General features: G+C 42.4%; 1 protein-coding gene across 9 annotated transcripts in view; it reads left to right on the forward strand.

Moving 5' to 3' along the window:
* ARHGAP22 (Rho GTPase activating protein 22) overlaps positions 1-13,866 on the forward strand; it is a 414,522-nt gene that overhangs the window by 386,335 nt on the left and 14,321 nt on the right. For all 9 annotated transcript variants that reach the window (XM_072627640.1, XM_072627649.1, XM_072627648.1 and 6 more), the window contains 3 exons: positions 2,033-2,165; positions 5,445-5,518; positions 6,204-6,325. In XM_072627640.1, the coding sequence (XP_072483741.1) occupies positions 2,033-2,165; positions 5,445-5,518; positions 6,204-6,325 (329 nt within the window). The remainder of the gene's footprint in view (positions 1-2,032; positions 2,166-5,444; positions 5,519-6,203; positions 6,326-13,866) is intronic.

Consider the following 13,866-nt stretch of genomic DNA (forward strand, 5'->3'; position numbering starts at 1 on the left):
ATTCTAATGAGGGAATCAGAGATGGGAGGCAGGCCCCTGGTCCACCCCTGGGCAGCCACAGACCTCGCTCTGCTGCCTACTACATGACTATTTATAGGACCAAGAAGTGAGAGAAATAGTCTCACTGTTCATTTCTGGTTCCCCTGGAATTCATATCTGCTCTCCCTCATTTATTTAGAGATCACTTGCCTACAGAGAATACAAGATAAGGGGGCAAAGTTTTTAGATCACCATATGAGGATCAGGTTTTGTTTCTTTGCCTTCCTGGTATTCACCAATTGCCTGGAAAAATAATGTTGTTGCTTTTGGCAGAGGGTTAGAAATGATCCAGAAAAGCTAATTCACAGAACTAGAGTATCTAACATGCACCCTTGATGTTCTAGCTGCCCCAGGATTAACATCTAGGTCTTTGACACTTAATCCATCTATTTGATGGTCTAGAGGCAGAAGATGTTTTGAAGAATCTTGTAGCCTCAGGAAACTCCTGGATATAGGGTCAGCTGCTGTGCCCATGACTATTGGGATGCACTAGATTGACTCACTGAGAAGTTGGATACTGTGATGGGTTAGGAACCAAGGCATTGAATACAAACATACTCAGGAACCAGTACAGAGTAGCGATGCTAAAAAGGTATTATGAGATCCTCAAATTAAGGGGGTCAGTGAATTCTCTAACCTTTAAGATCTTGGAATAGCTGTGGCAGGTTTTGGTTATAGTCTCTCTGCAGTGACTCCATTTTCAGTGGTCTTTGAAGGGGGGTTGGCATTTGCTGACCAAGCCATCAGGGACAGAGGAGCTTGGGGGGAGGGGCATCACATTGACCTGATGCTGACCTGAAGAGACCCATGGCACCAATCCCTCCCACATGTCCAGAGCTTTGAGAAAGTTTAGACAGAATGGGTTCCACTGGGCATGTGATATATCGTTATTAAATGAGCTTGGCCAAGGAACAGTGAGTCAACCTGGGGAGAAGTGAGCAAAAGGGGATGTCAACAGCCACTTATCAAACCATCACGATGTTCTTACAAGCAGACCAGACAGGACCTTGAGAAGGAGAATAACTCATAGATACCAGGGAATGGAAGATTATTTGTAGGCATAGCAAAGGACCCAGAAGAAAAGGAAATTTAGGAAGGGGGTAGAATTTGCCTTCCCAGTGGAAGAAGTGAGCAAAGGTTGCTTAAGAGAAATAATCTCATCCAACTCCCTGGAGGAGAAAGCCCATTTGATCCAGGAGCTTGGGTCCTGTCAAGGACCAGAGTGAGTGGGCCTACCAAGGAGCCCATTATCAGCCTGTGTGGCCAGCCTCCCATGAAAGAGTGGGTGCCCTTGAGGCCTGGGTAGAGGATGTGCTGCCGAGCATGAAGCCCAGATGACTCAAGGCCAAGGGCTCAGGCACAGGAAACGCTGGGCCTTAAGCTCCTGACAACAGCTGCTAATTATCATCCTGCTGCTGATTTCCACATGCCTAGAGCACCAGGTGGTGCAGGAAGGACCTCCCTTTTCTCTTCTCCCACCCTCCCTTCTCCAGGCTTCTGTAGGTAGAAAACATTTGTTTTCCAAGTTCTCAGAGAACTCTGCAAGCTTCCTCATATTTATACCTTCATGTTGATGGACACGAGAAAAAGGAATCGGACATGACTGATGACAAAGTATAACTTCCACCTTCCCCTCTCCACTGATTCCTCCGTTATGATTGCCTCCACCAAATGAAACACTTCCCTGTATTCTGTCTGGGCCTCATGATGGTAAGTAAGTACAGCACAGTCCATACTCTGTAGGCATGTAGAGTCTAGCAGACAAAGAACAAGAGAGATTTAGGCTGCAGAGGAAGTAAAGGTGTTGTGCCAGCAAAAGGGTCACTTGTGGGTTTGGGCAAATGCACATCGACTTAGCCCAAGGCCCACCTCCAGGAGTTTCCATTCCCAGACTGAGAGGTTCTCCTGGTTGTGTCTGCTAGTGTTGTCTCTTCGTGCCGTCTCTCTGCTTGAGCAGTGGCCTCAGACACTCTCTCTTCTGCTCTCCTCACAGTACGACTGATGTCCATACAGTCGCTTCCCTATTGAAGCTGTATCTCCGGGAGCTGCCTGAGCCTGTCATCCCCTTTGCCAAATATGAAGATTTCCTCTCCTGTGCTCAGCTGCTCTCAAAGGATGAGAGTGAGGTCAGTGGGCCTTTTCTTGCTATCTTGTTGGAACTCCTTCCTGGCCAGCAGCCTTGCTCAGGTAAGGAACGATTGCTGGAGCCAGAATGAGAAGCAGTGATTGGGGCAGGCCTCAATGTTATGTTACAAGACCAGTAACATAAACCCAGGATTAAAAAACTGGGGGGTGGGGAGCTTGAAAAGCTAGGCTTTGTATTAGGTATCTCTGACTCTTGGAGTAGGGTAACCTGCTAGTTACCCTAGTAGTCTGTCAGTCAGTCAACCAGCATGCATTAAACACCTACTATGTGTCTAGGTATTGTGCTAGGATCCTAGAGGCCATAGGAAGCCATTGGAGCTTATGGAGTAGGGGAGTGGCATACTTTAAGAAAATTACATTTGTAACTGTGTGGATGGAGACTAGAGAGGGGAAAAATGTGAAGCATGGAGACCAACTGGGTTATTGCAGTAAACTAGGCTTGAAATAGAATACCTGTCATGTGATTAGAGGGAGTGGTGGTTGCAAGAAAACCTGTAGATAGAAAAGGTAAGATTTGGAAATTGATTGGACATGTGAGTGAAGGCGAGGGAAGCATCAAGGACAAATCCAAGGTTGTCAACGATGGCACCTGCCAGGTTGTTCCCTTGACAAATAGTAAGTTCTGAAGCAAGGTGGATTTGGAGAGAGTTCATGAGTTTTGAATATGCCGAGTTTGAGATGCCCATGGGACATCCTATTTAAAATAACAGAAAGGCAGTTGGAGATGCACAGCTAGAGCTCAGGAGAGAGGCTGCGGCTAGGTTGGTTAAAAGATGGGGCATGTTTATCCTGAAGAACAGAAGACTCATGGTGGGCAGTTGGGGAGTGGGGGAGTATGATTGCTGACTTAAATATTTGAAGGGGTAGCATGTGGAGGGAGGGAGTACGCTTGTTCTGTGTGGTCCCAGAGGGCAGAGCCAGGAGCTGCGAATGGGTGGGCAGTTACAGAGAGGCAGATTTAAGCCAAATGGAAAGCAAAACCTCCTGACCGTAAGAGCTGACCAGAAATGCCATGGGCTACCTCAAGAGGTAGTAGATTTGCCTTCCTTAGAGACTGGGTGATCACTTGTTGGGTAAGCTATAATGAGGATTCATTTTGTGTGTGGGCAGGTCTTGATGGTCCCTTCCTACTCTCACATTCCAGGATTCTAAGACATGTAGATTTAAAAGTCATCTATATAAAGCTAATAATTAAACCCATGGAAAGGGATGAAGTAAATTACTAAGTGAGATAGTGTAGAGAAAGAATAGAAGAGGACCCAGGTCTGCCTTGATGAACCAGCAGAGGAGGCTGAAAAGGAGTGATCTCCCACAAGTAGAAGGAGAACCAAGACAGAGAACATTGTCCAGAAAACCCAGAGAGGAGAAAGTATCCAGGAGGAGAAAAGGTGCAAAGTGCAGCCAATGGATTGGGAAGAATGAGGATTCAGAGAAGGCCATCAGCTATGGCAATCAGGAAATCATTGTAAAGATGGCAGTTTCATCTAAGATCAAAGGACAGATCTGTAAAAAAAAAAATAGAGGAGTCTGTGAAAGGAGAGGCCTGGAAGCAGCCGGAATGGAGAGCTTTTCCTTGAGGGGCTTTGTGACAGGGCTGTGGCTAACAAATTGGTTTTTTCTAAATTGGCTTTCTGGCATCTAGGGAAAATTCTGGGTCCCTGGGAAGTGAGCAGCTCTGAAGAGAGAAGCCTGACCTGGGGAGCTACTAGGAGCTCTCCCCTAGTTGGGCTCCCAGTCTACGAACTGACAGTGAATGAAGAAAACAGAACTAGGAGAAGAAGGATCTTCTCTCCTGAAGACAGGCTGGATTAATTGGCCCCACTCAGCCCCATTAATTTTGTGACTTCCTTACTTTCATCACAAACCTACCCAAATCAAGCTTACTCCATGCTGCATAACAGAAAGAAACAACTCCAGCAGGGCTGTCTCTTGGGCCCAGTACAAACTACAGACATCTAGGGAGCCTTTACTGTTTATTCAATGTGAGACAAAGAGTCTTTGTGTTCTGTTCCTCCCATTGTTGCCAAGATCTATGACCTTAGGCTGTTCGGAGATGTGGAAGGAGGCGGGAGGCATCCAAGTTTTTAAAGGTACAAAAATCAAAGGTACAAATAAGTCCTTGCCTTCCATCTAACTTGTTCTTTGGAAGAGTTCAGAGGTTCTTCAGCCCCATCACATGGACGACAAATACGATTACCCCAAGGACTCCCTGATCTTCATGGAGAAAGTCTTACATTTCTTCTGAAAGATGAATGTCTTTAGAGTCTCCTGTACCTGGTTGGATTCAAAATGTCCTTCAGCTGGAGTGGGGGTGGGAGCTGAAGGGGAGGCAGAGGAAATTCCTATTTGTCAAATAACTGCACTTGGATAAAAATATTCTTCCAGTAACGCCGGAGTTCTTCCATAATATTCTTCCCTCTACAGTGCTTCCTCGAGAAAAGCAATGTTTTTTCAGAGAGTCGTTGCTGTTGTGCTTCTGATTCTTTTAAAGTTTAATTGATTCCTCCTTTTTTATACTACAGTCATTTCTATATATACCCTAACCTCTCCTGTACACATATATATACCCAGAATCCTCCCTTTTAACAAAGAATCCAGTTAAGGAAAATCCAACAAATCTAGCAGAATATATGAAACATTTCACTCCCCATGGCCCCCCATCTCCGCCCAGAGGAGGGAAGTGTGTCCATTATGTGTTCTCCACAATCACGATTGGCAGGCTTTATTCTGACCCCCAAATGGGGTCATGAAGAGTCAGACACAACTGAAAATGACTGAACAATTCCGAATCCAGTTGTCTTTTAGTGTTGTTTTCATTTACAGCTATTGGGACCACCATCTTTGTGGTTCTCCTCGTTTTGCTTCCTGTATTCTGCACCAGTTTAGTGAAGTACAAGTCCAGTCCTAAGCATGACTATCTTCCTAATGAGGTGTAGCCTCCTATTCTCAACCTTCTCTTCAGAGTCACTGATTCCATGAGGATCCAGACTTTCCCCCAGTAAGAAGTGGAGAAAAAAACAAACTTATTATCCAGAGTGCTGACCAAAAAAGAAATCTCCTTTATCAGTGCTCTGAGTCTGTTTCCTCACTTCTGATGAGGGGAGAGAATTAAAACTTCCAACCTTCTAAGAGATGCTGTATTGGTTTCCACTCAGCCTGAGAAAGTTATAGCATGTATTCAAAGTGAAATCATTATCTTCCTTAAATAATGTGTGATTTTTTTGTGTGTTTGTTTTTGTTTTTCCTATTTGGACTCTAAGGGCACTCTGGAGTTGGCTAAGCAGGTGAAAAATCTTCCTCAGGCAAATTATAACCTTCTCAAGTACATATGCAAGTAAGTAGCCTTGGGAGTGGGTTGACCAGAGGGTAGGTAGTAAATTGCTTTGGTTAGACATACTGAGAGGTTGATTCTCCCATGCTGAAGCAGAAAGCCAGTGGGCCCAAGATACTTGAGATTTCTCTCTCATCCCAGTGCACTGTGAAGCAAACTCACTGAGCTGTAGCATTCTTTGCTCCTCTCATGCAACTTCCCTTTCTGCTTTTAGACTCTTAGATTCTGCCCTAGAGTTCATGCTGGACATAACCATCTTTTCTAAGCAGAGCAGAGTTGTTTTATTAAAGCTTGGAGGAAATGGAGTGTAGGTAAAACCTTGGAAAATCACCTCTGTCTTGAATGTGAAACTTTTAGAGTCATAACTAGGAAAGGGAGGCAGGCCTCTACAAGTCCCTTTTTTATCCTATTCTGGTTTGCAGCCATGCCCAGACTGCCCTTTCCCAGTCCTATCATTGGGGAATCTTGTTGGCCAATAGATCAGTATGCAAATTTACTTTTTTTTGTTTACATGAGACAAGTTCAGTTGGTTAGTTGTGGGTTCACCCCTCCCCCCAGCAATAATAGGTATAGGTGTAGGAATGGGAGTAGGGAGATAGATAATTATTAGATGAGGGGCAAGAGGAAAGGGAAGTACCTAGTAAATCTGGAACCAATCTTCTGTTCCTTTGTTTCTTGGATTTTCAAGGTTTTTGGATGAAGTTCAGGCTCACTCGAACATAAACAAGATGAGCGTCCAGAACCTGGCTACCGTCTTTGGGCCAAATATCTTACGTCCCAAAAAAGAAGATCCAGTGACAATCATGGAAGGTACCAGTGGGTTTTGTTGGGCAGTTAAAACTGAAAGCAGGTTGACACGGGTCACACTCTTGAAGGCAGGTCAAAATGCCTGGATGGAAGCCCGCTATAGAAGTTAGGTTTTTGACAAAGCTCGTTCTCTTTTGATGTCTCTTTTTAGCTTTTACATAGATGCCTTCAGGCTTTGCTGATGTAAATATCATGATGGCTGGGATTGAAGATAGCTAGAAAAATAATAATTTTATCATATATAATATAATATAATATAATATAATATAATATAATATAATATAATATAATATAATATAATATAATATAATATAATATAATATAATATATCATATATAATACAATATAATATAATCATATAATCAGTAATTATGTAGTAAATAATTTAAATGGTCAGTAATTCAGTAAGCCATGATCGAGGAATAGTAATTATGATGAAACAGTCAGTTCTATTTTTAAAAATATGTGATCTTCAGCCTCTTGCATTGCCTGCTGTTCTGAATCTAGTAAGGCGCATAGCATTTCTAGGCCTCAGTGGACTGGGCTCACCACAGGTAGGTCCTGGTGCATTTGTTGACTTTGGGGAACCTTTATAGGATCATAGATGAAGAGTGGAAGGGACCTTAGACCAGAAATCATCTAGTCTGGCTCCCTCATTTTTACAAATGGAGCAGCCAAGGCTCAGAAAGGCAAAGGGCCTTGCTCAAGGTCACACACATAGCATGAAGCATGGTTAGAATTCAAACTGAGTTTCTCTGCCTCCTAAAGTAGCTCCTTTTACTGCATTACTCGATTTGTCCTGCCTTTTTTCCATAAGAGCCTCTTTCCTCTTCTGTTAAATAAGGATGATCCCTTTGTGCCTCTATCACATGATTATAATGAGGATCAAATGAGATAATGTGTGTAAAATGCTTGAAAACTTTAAATTTTATGTGTGTGTGTGTGTATTATGTGTATGTATTATTTGTGTATATATGTGTATAGGTATGTATGTACGTGTATATATGAATATATGTGTATGTATATATATACACACCCATGTATGTGTGTGTGTATTACGTGTATGTATGATTTGTGTATATATGTGTATAGGTATGTATATGTGTATATATGAATATGTATGTATGTGTATATATATATATACACACCCATGTATGTGTGTGTGTGTATGTGAAATGTCATTCAAGCTAAGTGAATGTTACCCATGGAAACAAACTGGACTTGATAAGCAATGGAAATAGTAACAAGCTCACCTTGAACCTTTATTGAGCAATAATTTAGATAATGAATTGAGCATCATTAATCAGGATTTTGTGGCCACGTGCTTTGGGCTGATAAAGTCAGGTAGTGGTGTCCAGAATTCCCCAGGATATCAAGAACCGTGCAGATGGACTCTACTTAGTTTGAAATCCTGTAAACCTGGGGAGGAGGGAGAGCCTTTGTATTTCCTGATGCAGATTACAATAACCCAGCAAAGACTTCTCATCCTAAGTGAATTTTCCATATCCTTCTAGAAGGTTCTCCATGAAGGATCTACTTAGTTTGTTGGAGACTCCTTCTAGGTCTTTCAAAATTTTGTGCATCCCAATATAGCACTTGGGGGGTTTCTAGAAGAGCCACAAAGTATCCCAAGGAAATAAGTTCCTTGTTCCTTAACCAATAGCTGTAGGAACAGCCAGCCTCAACTACCATCTCTTCTACCACACACATAAAACCGCTTTCTTCTGCAGCAGACAGAGGCTTGATAAGCTTTTAAAACACCCACTTTTTTATGAATCAACAGATTGCTTGTACACTTTTCCATTGAAACTAGTTGAAGTGGAAACATCCCTCTTCAACTTGGAATTGACGAACAATAGCCGCCATCCACCATTCTTTGACATTTCCTTGTTGATGCCTTCCTTGTATGTTATTTCTGACACATGACATCATTGGTAGAAGCTTTCTGCCTGCATACATCCTCTATGCAGCATGTGAAGTAGACCCTTTAACCCCAGAGAAGAACTTCATCTTGAAAGGGCTTCAGGATTGTTAGGGGAGGGGTTGTGGGACCTGTGATTTATTAATATAAGAAACTTCTAAAGAAAGAAACTTCCTCTCCCTATGTAAGGTAGCACCTTCTCTGCAACTCACAATAAAGGACTTGCCTAAAGTACTGAGGTTGAGTGATCCACACAAGGGTCACAGAGTACTGTCAGAGGAGGGACTTGAAGCCAGATCTTCCTCACTCCATGGTCAGTGCTTTATCTACCATGGTACCTTTCTTCAGGATTTGGCTTTGCCATAAATTAGGGTTGCTCACATTTCTTTAGACATTTGAACAATTTACAGTCGGCTTTGGTTCTACATGTAGCATTCACAAAGCTTAAGTCTAACCATCACATTTCCCCAAGCCCTTTCCCCAGGATTTCCAACTGTACAGTGCTTCTGGTCTCCACAGAATGTCCAAAACTCCACCAAGAACAGAATTCCAAAGTTCTGGTGGTAAAACTAGGATGAACATTGTTGTGTTATGGATCATTTTATCAAGACAGAGAATTGAGAGACAAATCTTATATGCCTCTGAGTGATAATAATGAGAAAACTAGGTAGTGTAGTGGATAGATACCTGGACCTGGAGCTACTCTCACCCACCCTTCACTTTTCTTCTCTCTTTTCTGTTGCATTATCCCCATTGGATTGTAAGCTACTGAGGGCCAGAGACTGCCTTTCTGTTTTGTTTTTATTTATTTAGTACAGTTCTCAGTAAATAGTGCTTAACAAATGCTGCTGATTTGACTTGGATCCAAGAAGACTGAATATGGCTTCAGACACTAGCTAGCTACATGACCCTGGGAAAGTCATTTAACCTCTTTAATAAGGCCATTTACCTCCCAGAGTTGCTGTGAGGATCATATCTCTGTGTGTAGATAGATAGATAGATAGATAGATAGATAGATAGATAGATAGATATGTATATAGAGAGATATATACACATCTGTGTATATTTAAACATATATATAGTATGTAAAATCTATGCATGTATATATATACACATCTCTATACACATCTTTATATACATATATAAACATTAAGGTTTTGTATATGCACTTTGCAAACTCTAAAAAGTTATATGTTAGTTATTGTTATTATTGTTGTTAGCTACCTTTCCCAGCCCTGCGTAGTACATGTTGTACATAGCAGGTGCTCAGTAAATATTTGATGACAAAGCCTGGCTTAGTTCTAAATTGTAAGCTCCCGGGGGCAGATGCTGTACCTGATGAGCTCATTTTGTGCATCACTTCGATGGGAGCTAAAGCATGCAACCACTTAGTGCTATTTTATCACAATGGTGATCTTGATGATACAGTGAGGTGAAGTTGATCATTGTTTCCTTGACCACAAAAATGAGACTAACTTAGTCCATCATGCCACCCATCCTCTTGACTGGCTGTGTTGTTCTTGAGGCAACTAAATAGAACCCTGGGCTTGGAGTTAGGAAGACCTGAGTTCAAAGGAAGACCTGAGTTCAAATCCAGCCTCAGAAAATTACTAGCTATGTGACCTTGGGCAAGTCACTCTGCCTGCCTCAGTTTTCTCAGCTGTAAAATAGAGATAGTAACAGCACTTACCTCCCAGGATTGTTGTGAGGATCAAATGAGATAGTTGTTGAGCATTTATCATGATCCCTGACACAGTGTGTTCTATATAAATGCTTATTCTCTTCCCTTCTTGGAAAAAAAAAGTGAAATTCCGCCATTGTTCTTCAGTTGCAAGTGGAATGTTTCTTCTTAAAATAGCTCCAATGGAAAAGGACATAAACAATTTGTTGATTCATAAAAAAGTGGGTGTTTTTAAAGCTTCTGTGGTCTCTGCCTGCTGCAGAAGAAAGGGGCTTTATGAGTGTGGTAGCTGAGTTGGCTGTTCCTGCAGCTATTGATTAAGAAACAATGACCACATTTCCCCGAGATACTTAATGCCTCTTGTAGAAAGCCTAAAATTATTGGTTTTGTCCTGATTTGGCCCCTCCCTTCCCCCCTTCACATCTTTATAGATTTTGTTTTCCATCCAAAGGTTTGAAACAATGATTAGAGCCCAAATCTTTGCTCTGAGTCTAATGTCCAAGTGCTGAGGTGACCTGCTCTGAAGCCTGGTCTCTAAGGGCTAATTGTGGAGGCACTAGACACAGGGAAATTGCTACGTGGGACACGTTCCACATGGATGAGAATCCAAAGGAGAATCTTTATCTAAAACAAAGCCTCATTTTGGAAGATGAACCAGCTCTTTGACTGTCAGGATCATTGTGTGAATAATTTGTCCCCTTTTTAAAAAGAAAAATAAATTTTATTCTTGTTTTTTTGTATTTACATTGCACTTCTTCCTAGAAAAACCTTCCCTTTCCTTCTTGCCAACTGATAGGAGCAAGTAGCCCAAAATGTTCAGTTCAGTAATCTGACTCTATGTGTATGTAAGTGTGTATGATGTACGTGTATGTATGTTTGTATGGAGATATGTACATATATATGTGTATATATATTATAGCTATTCTATACATAGATAGATATAGACATAACACACACACACACACACACACACACACACACATACACACACACACACACACACACACACACACACACACACACACACACCTGGAACTAGAAGTGACCTTGGAGGCCATCCAAGTCAGTCTTTCCTTAAATTCCCCCCCATTTTAAGAGATGGGGAGACAGATCCACAGAGACCAAAGTCACACTAGTAGTAAATGGCAGAGGTGGAACTTGAACTCCAGTCCTTGAGTTTCAAAGTCAGCCTTCTTTCTCTAGGATTAGTAGGTGTGTTTTGTAATCTGCTCTCTGTGCCTCTTATTGGTTTTTACGTTTGTGCCTTATTTCACTTACGTTGCATTTTCAAAGTTTACACTTGCCTCTGAAGCAGGCTTAGATTTCACCAGTGATAGGTTTGCCTTCTCCAGTTGGATTGGCCAGTGTTCCCAAAGGTGGTGTGTTGCTATTCAGTCACATTAGCTGTGTCCAACTCTCCGTGACCCCATTTTTGAGATTTCTTGGCAAAGATACTGACGTGATTTGCCATTTTCTTCTCCAGCTCATTTTACAGATGAGGAAACTGAGGCAAACAGGTTTAAGTGATTTGTCTAGTGTCACACAGCTAGTAGGAGAATGAAAAAGGGCTCTTACCTGGGAGTCAGGAGGCCAGGCCCAGGTCCTGTTCCCAGCTCTGCCAAGAACTAGCTTTGTGAACTGGAATAAGTTTCTTAACTTCTATGGAAATGAGGTTAGCCTATGTGATTCCTAAGATCTCTTCTAGCTCTAAATATATGCTTCTGTGACTCTAAGTATCAAGGCCCCTCCCCCAAATTCTAGTCCTAGCTCTGTCATGGACAAGTCTTCTCCCCTGTGAGTCTGTTTTCATCATCTGTAGAACTAGAAGACTGAACCAGATGACCTCAAAGACTCTGATCTTCTAATTCTACTTGGTGACTTTTCACCTCTACTTCAACCCTTTCCCAATCAGCTAAATCTGAACAGCTGAAAATTCAGCCAGACTAAGAAGGGAATTGGGCCTGACTTGTGTATGAATACATTTCATGATCGCAAGGCTTAGGAGTGGGAGGAGGACAGTTAGACTTTGTTAGTTTTGATATAGTTCCATGAAATTTTATTTGTGATTATATTATAAAAACATGTCTACCAGATCCACCCCAGGGGAAGGGCCCAAGTCTGGGGCATGACTCATTTTAAAAATGTGAAAGGGTTTAAAACATTTAGCTAAGTACTAGATTGGGGGTGGGAGGGGAGGTCCAGGATCCATTGGTGTCTGTCAGACATCACTTGGCTAATCCATAGAGAAGTAGGACCAGGCCCCCCAACAAGCACAGTCAGCCAATAAGAATTTATTAAATGCCTACCATGTGCCAGGCACTGTGAAAAGCTATGGGGGAACAAAGGCAAAAGACAGTCCTGTCCTCAAGGAACTCACAGTGTAACGAAGGAGACAGCAGGTAAGCAAACATACAAACAAGCTGTATATAGCATAATAGAAAATAATCAACAGAGGGAAGGCACTAGAATTAAGAGAGTAGTGGGAAAGGCTTCCTGCAGAAGCTGGAATTTTATCTAGGACTTGAAAGAAGCCAGGAATGCCAGACCACCATTCCAGGCCCAAGGGACAGCCAGAGAAAATACCTAGAGTAAGAAAGAGAAAGTCTTGTTTCTGGAACAGCCAGGAAACCAGTGTCACCTGATCCAAAAGTACATGGGTGAGGAAGTGTGAAGTATAAGAAGGAAGGCTGGAAAGGTAATGGGCCGGGGCTAGATTATGAAGGGCTTTGAAAGCCAAAGAATTTTATATTTGATCTTAGAGGTGATAGAGAGCCACAGGAATTTATTGAATGTGGGAGTGATGTGGTTGGATCAGCACTTCCCTAAAATCCCTTTGGTGACTGAATGGAGGATCTACTGGAATAAGACGATTTGTGGTGGGCAGACCAACCAGCAGGCTATCGTGGCAGTCCAGATATCAGGGAATGAGGGTATACACCAAAGCTGTGGTAGTATCAGAGAAAAGGATGGGGGTGTATTTGAGAGACATTTCAAAGGCAAAATTGTCAGACCTTGGCACCAGATTGGGTGTAGGGGGTCAGTTGGAAAATGGGGTGGGGGGGAACAGGGGTCTTTACACTTTTAGCTGCCAAGAGGTGACATATTCAACCTACATGTAGACCATATACGTGTATATGTTTGCATATACATACATGTGATAACAGGAATGCAGTAGGGATTTTTTGTACCAGGCCTATGATTTCGTTGCTATGCATATGGAGTGAAGCATTTCCTCTACCACCACAGACCTATAGTTTAGAGAGTTCCTGTAAACCCTAACTCTGACACATACACGTAGAGCCTAGGCTCTGTGAGTTTGGCAGGTCATTTGGCATCTACAAGTTAGAGATTTTCAGAGCCCTAACTAGGACTTTCTGCACCTAGGACAAGTCCCACAAACTGCCCATTACGCAAACAGCATGAAATATGCCCGCCCTTTGAGAGTTAGGAAAGGGACAGTGGAGACATTACCCAGTAGGAGGGAGTCATGCCGCCTCGCAAATTATAAGGAAGGCTGGCATGAAAGCAAAGCCATATTGGAGGGAGAGTCAGCGCTCATCCTAGACTGCTGTCTAATTCTTGCTAAGCAGTCACTGAGAGGCTGAGAAGCAGCCTAACATTGTGGTGAGAATGCCAACCTCAGATTCAGGAAGGCCTGTGTTCAGTTCATCCTCTGACTCGTAGTATCAGCGTGACCTTGAACAAGTCACTGCATCCTTCAGTTTCAGTAACCTACACAGTTAAAGGAGGTTCATTACCCACAGCTGTGGATGAAATCACAGGTCTGGTCCAAAATAACCACAAAAAAGTAGGTGCCAAGCTTTATTGTTTCTGTTATGTGAGTTTCTTAGTTATGTTTCTGCAGAGGGGCCAATAGTCTGCATGATGAAGTGTGTGTGTGTGTGTGTGTGTGTGTGTGTGTGTGTGTGTGTGTGTGTATTA

The sequence above is a fragment of the Notamacropus eugenii genome, chromosome 1 (genome assembly GCF_028372415.1).
Source record: "Notamacropus eugenii isolate mMacEug1 chromosome 1, mMacEug1.pri_v2, whole genome shotgun sequence".
Taxonomy (NCBI): Eukaryota; Metazoa; Chordata; class Mammalia; order Diprotodontia; family Macropodidae; genus Notamacropus; species Notamacropus eugenii.